This window comes from Cervus elaphus, chromosome 22 (genome assembly GCF_910594005.1).
Source record: "Cervus elaphus chromosome 22, mCerEla1.1, whole genome shotgun sequence".
Taxonomy (NCBI): Eukaryota; Metazoa; Chordata; class Mammalia; order Artiodactyla; family Cervidae; genus Cervus; species Cervus elaphus.
In genome coordinates, this window is record NC_057836.1 from 10,450,838 (window position 1) to 10,467,529 (window position 16,692).

At 52.1% G+C, this 16,692-nt stretch overlaps 1 protein-coding gene across 1 annotated transcript in view; it reads right to left on the reverse strand.

Annotated features, from left to right (window-relative positions):
- The window catches only part of LOC122680291 (TRIO and F-actin binding protein), a 59,150-nt gene extending 50,789 nt beyond the window's left edge, over window positions 1-8,361 (reverse strand). The window contains 4 exon segments of the mRNA XM_043881492.1: window positions 1,259-1,398; window positions 6,566-6,726; window positions 7,661-7,790; window positions 8,285-8,361. Coding sequence (XP_043737427.1) covers window positions 1,259-1,398; window positions 6,566-6,679 — 254 coding nt within the window. The 5' untranslated portion in view covers window positions 6,680-6,726; window positions 7,661-7,790; window positions 8,285-8,361.
- Between the last annotated feature and the right edge of the window lie 8,331 nt (window positions 8,362-16,692).

A 16,692-nucleotide genomic window follows, 5' to 3' on the forward strand; every position in this document is an offset into this window, starting at 1 on the left:
CCACTCAGGTACACACACAGCCCATGTTTGGGCAGAGGAGGGAGCTAACACCAACAGCTATCTGTGCTCCGCCCTTCACAGGGCCTATCTCGTTTAGCTCCAAAAGTCTCCCTTTTAAGTGAGTGCAATGATTCCCATTTTACAGATGAAGAAACTGAGGCTCACAGAAGTCAAGGGACCGGACAAGGTCACAGAGCTAGGAAAAGGCAGAAAAGCACTGTGACTCAGGGCTGTGGCCCCAGCCCCAACCATGTCCCTGGAGCAGAAGAGAGAACCCCAAGCTCGGTAAGACTAAGAAGGCAGATTAGTGCTGGGCTAATGGGGGGTTTTGAGAGGTAGCAGGGCACCAGGGGCAGTGACAGGGCCACCAGTCAGGATGCCAGGGAGGGGGCTGTAAAGAAAGCCTTGCTTTAAAGAAGCCAGTAGGTTAGAGCTGGCTTTATCCCCAGTGAGTGACCCACAGATCAGCCTGTGGGATAGAAAAGGGTGACGACCCTTAAAAGAGGCCTGTGATCAACTAAGTTTGAGATATATTACATATTTCTCCTACCTTCCCCACCCAAAAGCACAACGCATGCTAGCAAACTAAAATCTCTAAGCCCTGCAAAAAAAAGATATTCAAATTTGTTTATCCCAGACTTTCTGAAACGTTTGAATTCAGAGCTGTTTTGTTTTTAAATAATGCCTACCCAAGAGGAACACACAGTCCCAAAACAATGCTGATGTGATTCAATAACTCTTTAAAAAAAAAACAAAAACAGGGAAACTGAGGTATAAAAAGAGGCCAAAACTTGCTTTTAAGTTCCCACAGCCCATCGGGGAGGGAACTAAAGCTAGACCTCAGGTTTCTAGACTCTCAGCCATGCCCTCCAAGGTACCATGGCCCCAAAGAGGGACTTCAGTCCAACTGAGGCCCCAGAGTGGAGAAGGCCCGGAGCAGTGAATGGTCAGGTAGGTGCGTGATAACAAGTGCCCCTGGGTGCGAGACTGTTTAATCTTTTAAAGCAAAGGGAACCAGGAAATGTGAGCAGACCCTGGGCCATGCCCATGCAGGGTGGGTACACGGCTGCTCCATCCCCCAAGTAAGGGCCCATGGAACATGCCCACTGCTCCTGTGCCCAGGCCAAGTGGACAGACCATGTGACCCACACCAGCAGCCATCACAGGCAGAGGCTGCCATCAGGAAGGGGCGTGGGGTGGGATGGGTGAGGGCATCCTACCCCAGGAAACCCTCCTCAGGCCCCAGGGTCCTACCCACCTCTCAGGCTCTGGCCCACGGCCCGGACCCACCACAGACTGGCAGCTGGAGGTCAGGGTGCTGAGCGGGTCCTCAAGGGCAGGCCGGCAGCGGGGCAGGTCGCAGTAGGGCACCTCAGCGCTCGCAGGCCTTCCAGGCTCCTAAGACGGAGTTGGAGAGGAGGCAGCTCACGGCCCACGTGGGGGCTCCCCTCCTCCTGAGCAGCCCCTCCCCCCACCAGGCGGTGTGGAAGTCTCCAGACAGCTCCTCGGGGATCTCCGCTTCTCAAGGAGAGCTGTCCATCAGACTGGAAGCGCCCCTGGGGACCCAAGCTGGGGACTGGCAGAGGTACAGGGTGTGTGCATGCGCACACGTGTATAGGTATGTGTTCGTGTAAATTCCTGCGGTGTGTGCAAGGATTCGCATGTGCATGTATGTGTGCGTGGCCGGTGGGTACGTTGGTGCGTCTGTTTGCAGAGTGCATATACGTTTGTTTATATGTGTTTATAAATACATGCATCAACATACCCACTCAATTTGTGTACACAAGCAAGCCTGTGTGTGTTGGTACACATGTGTGAGTGTATGCCTGAGGATGTGAAGCGCACAAAAGGATCCCAAAGGGTCTTCTGTCACCAAGAGACATGGATGAGGACTTCGGGGGAGGGGGAGGATCAAGTTGGCAGGGAGAATGTAGGAAAATGTCTAAGGGAGGAAGAGATAGAAAGGAGACCTTGGAGAAAAAGAAAGATACGCCCTCCAAAAGGAGAGTCTGGGGCTCCAGGGCTGGAAGGTCAAGGTCCCAGGAGTGGGGGCGGGGCCCCTGAGCCGACTGCCAGCTCCTCGCTGCCTCCAGCCTTGAGCAGGGCCACACCTGCGAAGGCAGGTGCTGGGCTCACCCGGGGGGAACGGCTGCTCACCTCTGGGACGGCCCCCCCCCTCATTTTTCCCCATCTCCTGGGGTGGCAGGGCCCTCCCTCGGTAGGGGGGACAGCGGCCGCGGCACTCTGCACCCCGCCTCCTCTCAGGTTACCTGGGCAGCGGGCTCCAGGAGTGGCGGCTGTCGGCTGTCAGCACCTTCGTCCCCGGGGGGCTCCGGCTCAGGCCCCCGCGCTGCCGCCCTCCCAGGCCCCGACTCTGGGCCGTGGCAGCGGCGGCCGAGGCAGCGGAAACCTTAGAGGGCCCGGCTGCGGGAGCAGGGGCCCCTCATTACTGTTTCATAAGCCGGGGCCCAGCCAAGAACAATGCAGGACATGAAACCGCAGGAACCTGATCCTCGAGGCTCACCTGAGATCGGGCCGGGCGGGGGGCCTGGGCACGGGCTCCCTGGGGACCCTGGAGCCCAGAACCAGGGCGGAGGCCACAGCCTGGCCGCAGCCCCAGGGTGGGCACAGAGTCTCCGGGTTCCAGGGTGGCCACCCCTCGGGGACCTGGGCAGTGCCAAGGAGTGGGCTGGAGTGTCTGCCGAGCCAAGCTGAGCCAGAGAACGTCCAGCTGGCTTCAGTTTTACCCCCTGCCCCGGAGCCAGATTCTCATCAGCACCCGGTGGCGGGAGGTGTCAGAACTGCAGCCCAGCCTGGCGCCTTGGCTGCCCTGGGGACCTTGCCACGTTAATGAAGAGGGAGCGGCTCTCAAGGAACCTTCAAGGGGTCCCAGCCCACCTGGGGTCACCAGGACCCCCAGTTTGTCATGATGCCTGCTCCCTTTTACCTCCAGCCCCATCACTACCCTTCACCAGCACGAGTAGGCCCAGCAGCTAGTCCCCAGCTCTGATTTCCTGTCTGGCGGGTCATCACGGGCTCTGGCCTCAGACAGCCAGCAGGCCCAATTCCGGCGCCTCCACTTCCCAGCTGAGTGACCTCGGCCTAGTGACTTTCCTCTCTGAGCCTGGTTTGCTCATCTATAAAGTGGAGGTAATTAATGGACCCACCTCCTAGGGGTGTTATGAGAATTAAATCAGTTAATCTGTGTAAAAGGCTTATAACAAAAAAAAAAAAAAAGGCTTATAACACTGCCTGGTCTGTACATATTAAATATCATAAACAATGTAAAAACATTCAATGGAATTTTACTAGTGTTAAATCAATGATATGTTAAATACACAAGAATAGATGCATTGAAAAGGAATGTGTGGAGTCTGACATACAGTAAGACCCTCCCACTTAGCCCCTCACCCCTCCATCCAGAACCTGGCCATAACCTGGTCAAGACTGTGTGATTTCCAGGGATAAGACCTCCCACACCTCTCAACCTGGGAGACTCAGCTGAAGCAGAGCAGAGATGCATCCAGAGCCTAGGAGCCTAGGGGAGCTGAAGTAAGCTTCTGGGAAAGGGATGCTCTGGCACCAGGGGCCATTTCTGCATTTCCTTTTTAAAAAAAAAATCTCTATTTTATTTTAATGTATCTATTTTTGGCCATGCCCCATGGCATATGGGATCTTTAGTTTCCCACCAGGGCTCAGACCCCATGCCTCCTGCCTTGGAAGCTCGGTGTCTTAACCACTAGACTTTCAGGGGAGTCCCTGCATTTTCTAACATAGGTGAAGACGTCAGAACTGGCTCTAACCCCAAGTGATACATTTATCAGGCCCCTCAGGGATGAGTTTGCTCTGCAGTGTAATTAAGGATCCAGCTGGGAAATGCACAGCTCCATCCATGCCGGGGGGTGCTTTTTTAACACACAGATTTTGTGACTCCACATGTTTGAACCTGTTCATCTGTGAGCAGGGCTTTCATCAGTGCTAGATCCTGATGACTTGAAAGCCTCTATCTTCCACTGAGTCTGGCTCCTGAGCTTGTTATAGTAAGTAAACCCCCCTCATCCTCACTGTGTCCCCCAGGCACCTCGCACTCACCACCCCAAACAACTCCAAACAAACCTCTTATCCCAGGAACCCTGCCTCAGGAAATAACTTAGCAGTCAGTCATGTTCTGGCCCCTCACCTTACTCAGTGACCAAATCCTTTCCATTCTCCTATTCAGTTAGTTTTGAAATATGTCCATTTGCCTACATCCTGTCATCTCTGATATGAGTAATTGCACCTTTTCTGCTTTGGTCACCTGGTTCACTCACACTCTCTGCTGTCCATTCACTGTCCTGCAGTCAGAGTGACTTTTGAAAATGCAAATCTGATCACATCACTCCGATGTTTAAAATCCTTAGTGGTTCCCCATGCCTCTCAGGGAAACGTCTAATGTCCCCACAAGGCTGGTGAGACCTACTTCCCCACCCCATTCTCTATCCTTGGCTTCTCTCCCTTCTCAAGTGTGCCTCCTACTTTCTGCCTCAGGGCCTTTGCACATACTGTTTCCCTCCCCTTCCCCCAGCTTCCCTGGCCATGCCCTCATAGTCCTCACCAGGCAGCTAAAATATCATTTACTTGGAGTACCATTCCCCAGTGCCCTACCATTTACCCTCACGCAACCGTCATCAACTATTTGCCTGATTACTTTGCCTCCATTTCTCTTGCTTGACACCAAACCTCATGAACTAGAAACTCTGTCTGTTCTATTTAGCACTGTTTCCCCAAATCTAGCATAATGCCTGACACATTTTAAGCACCTCTTCAGGACTTCCCTGGCAGTACAGTGGTTAAGACTCCTTGCTTTCACTGCAGGAGGCAAGGGTTTGATTCCTGGTCAGGGAACTAAGATCCCTCATGCCATGTGGTACATCCATAAAATTAAAAAAGAAAAAGAAGGAAAAAAGCACCTCTTCAATACATGTGAACACACGAGGTGGCCCAAGGTCTCATCTGGGAAGGGGTGGGACTGAGACTAGCACTCAGACATGTCTGAACCCAGGTTCCTTATCCTGTTCCAAGTTTGCCATCCCCCCACCCACTGGGAGAAGGTCATCTGCAGGGGAGATGGACTCACAGGGCTTTCAAGCATCTGCTTCCTGAACTTGGGGGTGAGGGCTGGGGAGCTATTTTTGGCAGTATCAGGACAGGTAGAAAAGAATCTCCCAGGTTTATTTTTCTGGTTGGGAAGATGGAAGAAAGGAAACTAGTGTGTACTGAATTAGCCACATGTGACTTGGGCTACCCAGGGCCGGATGCCCTGAGGGTGAGGATTTGTTGCCCCACTTCACCCATCAGGAGAGTGAAACCAGAGAGGCTAGTGACTCATGGTCACACCGCAGGTGAATGGCAAACTAGGCCTGGAACTCTGGTCTGCCTGGCTCCAAAGCTGAATAGCAACTCCCTTATAATGACCACTTCTCAGAGCCTAACGCTTGCATGGAGATGGCCACCAGGCTCAAGAGGGGCACTGGGAATGGCAGAGTCGTTAGGAGGTCAGTGGCAAGCACTCTTGAAGAGTTACGGTCCTATGCTTCTCATAGCCCCAGGTTTACACAGACCAAGGCTGAGCCTAAAACTTCATCCATCACATCCATCCATCCCCTTTCACTCCTCCAGTACCTTCAAGGAGAAAGTCCCCAGTGGTTATGGGGTATCTATAATGCCTAACACCTACCAATCTCCCTTTTTAACAGACAGACAGCAGGACCCAGGCTCAGAATCCCTTTTTAAAAACAATTTTTGGTCACCCTACTTGGCATGTGGGATCTTAGTTCCCTGACCAGAGATCAAACCAGCACTCTGCAGTGGAAGCACAGAGTCTTAACCACAGGACTGCTGGGGAAGTCCCAAGCTCAGAGCCTTTAACCTATGACAATATTTCCTGGTTAGAATTTAATGACATTTCTGACTTTCTTTTTCCTTTTCCTTTCTTTCCTTTTAACCTTCTAATATGAAGGACATGATCCTAGTTTTCTATTTGTCGTGGCGATGTAAACTTTTGTTTTAGTATAAGTTTAAAAAAGGGTACGGATTTAAAGAATAATACAGCAAGTAATGGGCTTCCCAGGTAGCGTTAGTGGTAAAGAACACGCCTGCCAACGCAGGAGACATAAAAGATGCAGACTCGATTCCTGGGTCAGGAAGATCCCCTAGAGGAGAGCATGGCAACCCACTCCAGTATTCTTGCCTGGAAGATCCCCACGGACAGAGGAGCCTGGAGAGCTACAGCCCACAGAGTTGCAAAGAGTTAGACACGACTGAAGCGACTTAATATACATGCACAGCAAGAAATAGGTTATATGAGGCTTAGCAAAAAACGATAAAAGCAGGAGGAGAATGACTGGCACTTGGGAAACACTACCATGGTTCCACCGCCTCACTGCACAAATTGGGAAAACTGAGGTTCTGACCACAAGGAAGGTCAGTGTCTGGGTTCAGCTGCAAGTTAGTGGCCTGGCCAAGCACTCACATCACAGACTCCTTTGTCCCAAAGCACCCCAACCACTCTGGGAAGCCTACCCACCTGGTGCCTTGCGCTGTGGGCCTCCTCAGGGTAGCAGCAGTCCTGACAGCAGCTCTGGGCCAGCACATCAGCTTCAAAGTGTTCGCAGGAGGCATTTCCAGCCACCCCCTCCATATCAGTCAAGTCAGGCCAAGGCAGCTCCTTCAGTCCGATGGTGGGGCCTGGGAAGAATGGCAGGGGGAGACAAAGACCAGCTGACCTGAACTCCAACCCCGGTTTAATCCCAGACAGCCAAGGACCAAGGAAATGAGGTTATCCATCAATTCTTTCATCTGTTCGTTTATTCACTCAACAAACACTCATTAAGCACCTCCTAAGCACCAGGCACTCTGCCAAGCATTTGACATGTGATTTCTACTCATTACTGCAGTGTTGCTCGAAGTGTATTTTGAGGACCCTGCATTAGACTCAGCTGAGCTGCTTATAAAATGCATATTCCCAATTCCTTCCCTGATCCACCCATTCAGAATCTCTGGAGATAAGGCACTTACACGGGCATTTATACAATGCATTTTATACAAGTCTCCCAGGTGATTCCAATGCACCCCAAAGTTTCAGTGCCCTTGCCTTACAGTTAACATGCATTGTAGATAAAATGAATGCCAATTTCAGATGAGGCAGCTAAGTCTCACAGAGATTCCATAACTCACTTCAAGTCCCAGTGGCTGAACTGGATTCAAACCCAGGCTGTGTGTCTCCCCGCACTCTCAGAGGTGGGCATGAGGGACACTGGATCACACTGTCCACTCACACAGATCCCCTGGGAAACCCTGGGAAGAGAGGCAAGTGGCCAGCCCGGTATTTTCAGAGTTGAGGACAAAATCATGGATGAAATTGAACAACATAAGGTCACACAGCAAGTCGGGCAGAGCTCAGCCAAAGAGAAACCCTGGTGTTGTGAGGAGCGTCGGGCTTTCCCCTTTGGGCTCCACTGAGGGTTCCAACCCCATGTCCTGGGGTGGCCAGGGGAGCCACACTAGAACAGTGTGACTTGAAGATGCTCTTCTCAACCCCATCAAGAGGGGTGGAGTGAGAGTAATCCATATCCCCAAGCACACATGCACCTTACCATGCCCCCAGGTCAGCAGCTCATACCTGTCAAGTTTCCTCCAAAGTGTCCCAGGGGATCTGGCCTTAGTTGCCAATCTCAACGGAGACCTGGGGGATTTCGCATCCTCCCCTGGGACAACCAGGGAGAAGATTTCCGGCTCCTTGACCATCAGACCTGGGGAAGTAGACGGGCACTGAGGGGGCTAGTGAGCACCCACTGGCCCTTCGGTAGCCCCGGGGTCTCTAATCCACCCAGGGCCGTTCTCTCTCCTTGTCCTTCCCTGCTCCCAGTGGTGGGGGGTGGCGGGGGACGCATCGGTCTTGCCCAGTCTGGGCGGTTCCTTCCTGATCCCGCCACATAAAGGAGCCTCAGACGAGAACGCTGCTTATTTCCCTGCGGGCGAGTGTGGGGTGCTCAACTGCACGTGCCCTTCACCGATCCTGCTTCCTCCTCCCACCCCCAACCAATTAAGAACCCTTCTCTAAAATGCACTTTAGGTGTGGATACAATGAGAAACCTTCAGCGGACATGCATGCCCCACCCGGAGAATGGATCCCTGGACCTCTCTCCATCCAGCTAGTCAGACAGTCCCTCCCCGTGTCCCTCACTCCTCTACCTTTCCTCACTAGCCTCCCCTCCCTTCCCACCTTTCCGCTCGCGGTACTAACCTCGGCTCGGGTTTCCACACACAGTGGGTGCTGGGGTGGGGTGCCAAGGGTCACAGCCTCTCTATTTTAACAATGAATCAGAACGTTGCCCGGGAGGTGGGCGAAGACCACGCCTCTGCCGCTCTCGCATAGGTTCTCCCTAGGTGCTTCATTTACATGAATGGTGTGGGATTGGACAACCCGACGGCAAGGGGCGGGGCGGAGGCGGGGCGGAGGCGGGCGGAGCCCAGATGTCTCCGAGTGCGGGACCCGCCGCACGTTTAGCCCGAGCAGCTGCGTCAGGGTTCCCAGGGGGATCTCGGGGCGGCTGGCACTGGCGAGTCTGGAGCTTTCTAATCTCTTTCCCTTCGGTTCATTCCCGCCGCAGTTCCCTAGTCTGGCTTTAGCCCATACCTTGGGCTAGAGACTTAATCTCTCTGTGCCTCAATTTTCTGATCTATAAAGTGGAAGTAGTAACTGATGAGGACGAAATGAAAAGCCCAGGAGTTTTCAACTATTTGCACATTCATTTGCACACTTCCATCGATGTGGAGCTCAATCATAAAATGCCCAGCTCCTCCTTTTTAAAAAATATGCCTTCTTTTTGGGGACTTCCCTGGTGGTCCAGTGGTTAAGAATCTGCCTTCTGGGTGCAGGGGGCATGGGTTTGATCCCTGGTCAGGAAACTAAGATCCCACATGCCTCACAGTGCAGCAATAAATAAAAATAATAAATAATAAATCAAAAAAAAAAATATGCCTTCTTTTTTAAGCTGACACTGCACTGTGTGCCAGCTCCTATTCCAAAATCTCTACATCTGTGAGGATGTAGCAACCTGAAGGATTCAGTACCAAGATCCTCATTTCACAGCAACTAGGATCAGAGAAATTACCTCATCAGCATCACCCAGCTAGTAAGTGGCAGAGCCAAGACTAAAATTCTGGTGTGTCTGGACTCTACTGGTTACTACAGAGCATCTTCAGTCACTAATTCTTTCAGACACTTACAGGTACCTGGTACATGCTAGGCCTGTGCTGGGCCCCAGGGAAATGGTAACCTGAACAAAGTGTGGCTCCTTCTGAAAGGGCATACTCACTGACTAGTGGGAGAGACAGACCTCTGAACAGGTCATCCTGGCTCAGGATGGAGTGGGTGAAAGCACATCTCATAACTAGGATAATGATCTTTCTGCTCAGCCCCAATTACTGTAAGCAAAACAGGGAGTGGTCGGCCTTTAGCACTTCTTGGCTGTGTGACCTTGAGACAGTTACTTGACCTCTCTGAGCTGGGGGTGAGGTGGGTGCTTGGTTTGAGTTTGAAGCTCAGGTATGGCCCTCTACCCACCATTAAGCAGTAAAATCAGGAGCCAACTCAGGGTAGCACTACTGACACTTCAGTTCATTCAATACTTATGGAGCCCCTGTGATGTCAGTTGTATATGCTGAGGACTCATCAGTGTACAAAAGAGCAAATCTCTTGTTTTCAGGGCAATTACATTCTAGTGGAGACAAACAGATCTCAAACAAGATAAATAAGCAATATATGGAATGTACTGGCTTGTGGTAGTGTTAAGGAGAAAAATGAAGCTGGGGTGGGGGTGGGGTGGGAAGTGGCTGGTGTGGGGAGGGAGTCACTTCTTTTTTGGGGGAAGGGCTTTTATTTTTATTCCTTTTTTTTTTTTAACTGGAGGATAATTGCTTTACAGTGTTGTATTGGTTTCTGCCATACATTAACATGAATCAGTCATAGATATACACATCTCCTTCCTCTTGAACTTCCCTCCCACCCAGGCATCACTTCTTAGATAAGGTGGTCGTGGAAGGCCTCTCTGAGACGGTGACCTTTTAGCTAAGACCTGGAGAAGACAAAGCAGAGTGAACCTGCAGGTCCCACGGAAGAGTGTTTCAGGCTGAGGGGACAGAAGCAGCGAGGCTGGAGTGGAAAGAATTAGGGGGTGAGGGGGAGAATCAGTGGGCAGGGTTGGTGGGCTGTTCTGAGGGGGGCTCTGTATCTCTGGAGCCTGCCTGGTTGTACTTCTCCAAGGCAGGGGAAACCGTGGGGGGTCAGGTCAGCAGTCAGGGTCCTGAAGGAGAGATGGTTGGAAGGAGGCAGGAGGAGGGGGCTGGGGAGCCAAGGGTGTATTGGGAGGAGCGAAGGGGGCTGTTTGAGGAAGCCCCCTCCTGTAGGGGACAGTGGTAGTTTCAGGCCTGATATGGGAAGGCCAGCTGCAGCCCCATTATATAGATGGGAAACTCAGACTCAGTGCCTCGATGACAGTGCCTGGTCTAAAAACATACTCTGAGTTCTGTGGGGTGGCTCAGGGCATAATGGTGGCAGCCAGGCAGCATCACCTCTTGTCACCATTTCGCCCCAGTCTCGCATTCCTCTTTCAGATCCCTAAAGAGTCTATGCCTGCTCACCTCTGTTTACAGCATTCCCCTGGGCCCAGATAATCTCTTCAGAGATCTGGGGAAGCAGAACAATAAGTGACAGTTCTAATCTCTTCCATCCCTCTGAGCCTCAGTTTCCTCACTGTTCAAGCAGGAATGGTCATTCCAGGCCTCCCGGCTCACCAGCCTGTTGTAGAATCATGTGGTCTGGACAGGCAAGATAGAGGTGAAGGGGGCTGTGACCCAACTGAGCAGGAGCAGGAAGGCACGAATCTCTGAAGGGGTCATCAGGGCAGGCTCCAGCCCAGCGCAACCCTGTGAAATAAGTGGTGATCCAAAGCCACCAGGCTCATTTTTACTGGAGAAGCTGAAAATCTGAACATTTAGATGAAACCTCAAATTTTTAAAATATGGCTAAGTCAAATTGCTTTTAAATGCTGTGTGAGTCACCAAATGAATCTTCAGGACTTCTCTTTCATGCAGTGTCTCTGGAATAGCAAATCACAGATTGTCATCCATTAGCAATGACTTAGGACTTCCCTGGTATCTCAGCAGTAAAGATCCCCTGAACAGGTCATCCTGGCTCAGGATGTACTGGGCAATGCAGGAGAGTGGGTTCAATTCCTGGGTTGGGAAGATCCACTGGAGAAGGAAACGGCAACCCACTCCAATATTCTTGCCTTGGAAATCTCATGGACAGAGGAGCCTGGTGGGTTACAGTCCATGGGGTGTCAAACGAGTCAGACACGACCTAACGACTAAACAACAAGTGATGATTTAAATGCCACCCCCTCCAGGAAGCCCTCCCTAGTTACCCCAGACTTGAGGGAGGGCTCCCTCTGCTGGGATCTTGCGCATGACTCCCATTGCTCCTAGGATGTCTTTCACATTGTCAACCTCGTGAGTGGCGCCCCCTGGAGGTAAGATCCTGGATCTCCATTTCCCATTTCTCAGGCCTGCTTCAGCGGTCTGGCAGTGTTAGAGTATGTATCTAGGGTGTGACTTATGTGAGGAAGGACCCACAACTTGGGCATACTTATGTTCTGGGGCTTTCCCTGGAGATGTACATGTGTCCAGCCAGAGACTACCTACAGCTTAAATCCCAGCTCCAACAGAGAGACAGCGAATAGCTAGAATTCAGCTAAAGCCCTGTCCTGTCATACATCAGGGTGGGGTGGGGGCGCTCACCTCAGTATGCCTCACCTGCAAAACGGGCTCAATGTAATTACCTGCCCTGTGGGGTTACCCTGAGAACTCAGGGAGTTAAACCAGGTAAAGGGGGACTGGGAAACAGTGAGTACTCAATAAATGTTATTAGTATTCTCTCTTCTCCAGTCTCTTCCTCTCCATTCCCATATATAGAGTTTGGGGACTGTAAGTCCCTGGAGGGCAGGGACCACTCTGTTTTGCTCAGTGCTAAGCACCTAACACTGGAGAAGGCGATGGCACCCCACTCCAGTTCTCTTGCCTGGAAAATCCCATGGACGGAGGAGCCTGGTGGGCTGCGGTCCATGGGGTCGAGAAGAGTCAGACATGACTGAGCGACTTCACTTTCACTTTTCATTTTTCTGCATTGGAGAAGGAAATGGCAACCCACTCCAGTGTTCTTGCCTGGAGAATCCCAGGGACGGGGTCTCACAGAGTCGGACATGACTGAAGTGACTTAGCAGTAGCAAGCACCTAATACTGCTTTACTAAGCACTTCCCTACTGGTGCTTGGTAAATACTGGGTTTGAGAGTGAGTGGTGAGTGAAAGGAGGGTCTGCCCACCTTTCCCTTGATTTTTTTTTTTTTTTTTTTTTGCCACACTGTACAGCTTGTGGGATCCTAGTTCCCCGGCCAGAATTGAACCCTTCAGGGAAAGGCATAGCCTTAAGCACTGAACCACCAGGGAATTTCCTCTCCCCTGGATTATTGCTGGAAGGTCTTGGAACTTCCAGGCTCCCTCGCACCCCCGGTGTTCCCTGACCCTGCCATCAGGTTCACCCCCAAAGTCATCCCTGACCCTGACTTTGACTCTCCCCAGGCTAAACCCCCTCCCCTACTCACGGGCTCCTGCTGGCCACAGGATAAGGGTCCAGATCATTAGCTCAGCATCTGAGACCCTTAAGGGTCTGGTCCCTTCAAGCCTCTGCAGATTTCTCCTCTAACCACCCCTCCCCAACCTCTCCTCTCCAAAGGGCTCTCTGCCTGCCTGTCCATCCCCTTTCCCAACCACCTGGCCGAACCATCTTTCAAGACTCATGTCAGTGTCACCTCTTCACTGTTCTGTGCCCCAGCCCTGGGCCTATACAATGAACCCTGACCTCCAGGGTGAACTCCATGTGTCTGTCTCCCCCATGAGATGTGAGGGTCATGTCTTATTAGTTGTAACCAGGGTAACTTTTGATGTAACTTAATCTGAGACTCAGTTTTCTCATCTGTCAAATGGAGCTAGTATCCGCTTCACAGTACTGTTGTGAGTTGATAATGTCACTAGCACATTGGAGGCGCCTGATAAATTTGTTTCCTATCCTCCTTTTGATTATTTGCCAGTCATGGTGACTAAGAGGGAAGGGAGAGAGCAAAGTTCACTGGACAGGGAAGGTTTCAGCAAAGGCCTGAGGGAGATGACTGTGGTGAGGAGGAGAAAAAATCTAGATTTAGAAACTTGCAGACAGGCAAGCATGGCACTAGGCCCAAGAAAATTCTCAAAAAGATTGTTTCAAGGATTATATGAGAACACTGGTGGGGAGGGGGAATGAGTTCAGTGTAATCCAGCCAGGACTGGCTGAAAACGTAGGGGTTCCGGTCCTGTGCCGGGGCTAGACACACAGAAATGACCAACACAAACTTCCCAGGGCCTGGCTCAGAGAGAGAGGGAACCCAATTAGAACATGCTCAGTGTTTAAAAGGAAGAAACGCAAAGTGTGCCTGGAGCCCGGATGGAGAAACGACTAATTCCCAGGGGTCGGGAAAGGCTTCCCAGAGGAGGCAACTCAGAACCGAGGTGAGCGGGACAGGCTGAGGGCAGCCTGTGAACATCTAAAGAAAGCGCTTCTATAGTGTCTGGAGGAGGCGGATGCTTGTTCAGAACAGGACTTTGCTAAGACAGACCTGCTCACAAGAGCAGGGAGTGAGCACCCCACACTAGGATGAATTGGGAACCTCTCCCCAGAACCATCCACACAGCCAAAGGGAGGCCAGCAGCTCAAGTCTAGGGAACATCAAGGTCAAGGGGACCTTTTTCTTTTCATATTTATTTAGTTGGCTGCACGGGGGTCTTGGTTGCAGCATGCAGGATATAGTTCCCTGACCAGGGATTGAACCTGGGCCCCCTGAATTTGGGTCAAGGAGCCTTAGCCACTGAACCTCCAGAGAAGTCCCAGGATCTAGAGGATTTTGGAGCAGGAAGCTAAGGCTTCCCTGACATCCAACCTCTCTCCTCCTTAGTTCCAGACCCACAGGGCGGCTCCACCTGGCCTCCTCACCCGAAGCTCCCAGGGAGAATCAGGCCACCCCAAAACCAGATCCTACTACTGAGCTGAGACCTGGCTCCCAGTAACTATGGCCATGCCTCTGTTTTACTAGCACAGGCCTGACCCATCAGGAAACTTCAGTGTAGTAACAGGAACGGATAAGCCTCTGCTATGGCTTTAGTTCCATGGTCGGATCCCCTCCAGACAGCCCTTTACATTTCTGGCTTCTGTGGGAGAATCTGCTGTTTGCACCCCAATACCGATTCTCCCTTCAGCAACACAGTCCCCAATTCTTAGGTGGGTACATGGTTCTCCAGAACAAGCCACGCTCCTCGGCCTTCCTGGCGGCTACAAGCTCCCTCTTCCACCTGCCCAAAGCCTTTGCTGCCTGCCTAATAGCACAAGAATCATGTGTTTCTAGGAGGGACCTGACTTTCATTCCTTCTTCCTTTCTGTAGCTGACAGGCAGATATGATGGCTGAAGCTCAGGCAGCCATCTTAGGCCATAAGGTAGAACCTGTGTGTTGAAAACAGCACAAAACCAAAAGCTAAAAGCCTACCCTCTCAGCTTCAGGCTTGCTGCCTTCCATTCCTATTAACCTGAGAACTCTAGTTTTACATAAGCCGGTTATTTTAAAATCTTGTTTCATATTATATGTAGCTAAATCTAATCTTTCCTGATTAAGCTCCTAAAGCTCCCAAACCGCAGGGCCTGACGGATGGACAGCGACAGGAAGAATTCAGGTAGACCACGGAGAGGAAAGTTCTCCAGACGGTTCTCACTCCACCACTTTCGATTTTAGGATTCGCAAAGATCACCATAATTCAACTTCCTTGGTCTGCTGGATGAAAAAAGGGCACAGGTGGGAGAGAAACGGATGAGAATTTAATACAGATCAACATTACAAATGTAGATTGTAAGTTGTGAAAAGACCCTATGGCACTGGGGATGGACAGCAGGGTCAGGTGTCTGAGCAGCAGCTGCGCACACGGAAGGTGCACCCAGGAACGTCAGGAGCCGTGGGAAGTGGTTCATGCACGTGGTCTCACTTCAGTCTCCGGGCAGGCTTGCGAGGTAGGTGTCTTATGACACCTTACATGTGGGGCTAACAGTTCCAGGGAGGTCAGCAGCAGGGAGATCACATAGTGGGCCAGCAGTAGAACTAGGACTCAAACCCCAGCCTGGCCATGTGTGCAAAGCCCCCGGGCTCATCTCTGCTCCTACTCATGAGGGCCTGTGAGGAGGAGACTCACTGCCCTGGGTCAAGTACCAGAACCATCTAGATGGCCCAGTAACAGACCCCGCCCTCTGCCATGGACAGAGGCAGCCAAGTGAGGCGAGTGGCCCCACCCTAAGTCACGTGGGGAGGACAACAGGAAGGCAGCAGAGAGATCAGGTGGAAGGAGCCAGAGAAGCCAGGTCACCAGGCCACCCAGCCATAAACCCTGAGCTTCATGTTCCCACGGCCAGGTGTGGCCTTCAGACATGCACAGCCAGCACCAGATGGTGGTTTGTTTTTTTGGTTTTTTTGGCTTTACTGGGTCTTCACTGCTGCGTGGGCTTTTTAGTTGCAGCAAGCAGGCTCTAGAGCAGGGGCTCAGTAGTTGTGACACACGGGCTTACTTGCTCTGTGGCACGTGTGATCTTCCCCAACCAGGAATCGAACATATGTCCCCAGCACTGGCAGGTGGATTCTTTACCCCTGAGCCACCAAGGAAGCCCCAGATGGTGGGTTTTGATGGTGATGGGAGAGGGCCTGCCCAGTGCAGGGCCAGGACTGTGCCCAGCAGGCCCTCCATGGTGAGTGAAGGGGAAGGCCTGCCCTGCAGACCCCAGATCCCTGCCCCCTTTCCTCCAGGAGCCCCGCTGGGTGCAGGGGCGGAACCTGCATCCCCTTCACACACACTCAATAGCCCACCAGCTTCACAGGGGCTGAAAGCTCACCCTTCTCTCCTCTGCAGTCCTAGTATCAGGGCCAGACACAGCTCCCCTCATCAGGGTGGCACCTGAAATTCCTGAGCCCTGGTCCACAACCACAGGAACCAGTCAGCGCAAGCAGGGTCCGCATCTCCAGAACAGGTGCTCTGGCTGCCCACCCTCACACCACACCCACCTGCGGCAGACGGACCTACACCCTGCCACCAGCCCAGCTCCATCAGAAAAGCGGAGTATGAGTGACACAGGTCACTCACCTGCTGCAACAAGGCTGGTTTCCATCGGCTCTGAAGCCGCACCTGGAAGTGTGAAGAATCGGCAGCCCTCACCGAGCACCCGCCAGCCACGATTTCAGTGAGATTTTTTTTTTACAAATGACTAATCACTCTTTCTCTGTTGGGCTGTCTGGGAGCTGCTGGAAGCCTATGGAAGCCGCCCAAGTTGGGGGTGAGAATACTCCAGGACTCCCCATCTCCACTCCTTTGATGTCAGCTGAGGAGACCAGAAAGGCCAAGGGGAAGGATAGGCCCAAAGTCCCAGCTAGGAGAAGGCAGAGCCCATCTCTGCTCACCCTTCGGCCAGCATTCCAGAGCAGCAGGCAGACTCTGGGTCTGCCAGGGGTGGTGCTGGTCTTCATCCCATCAG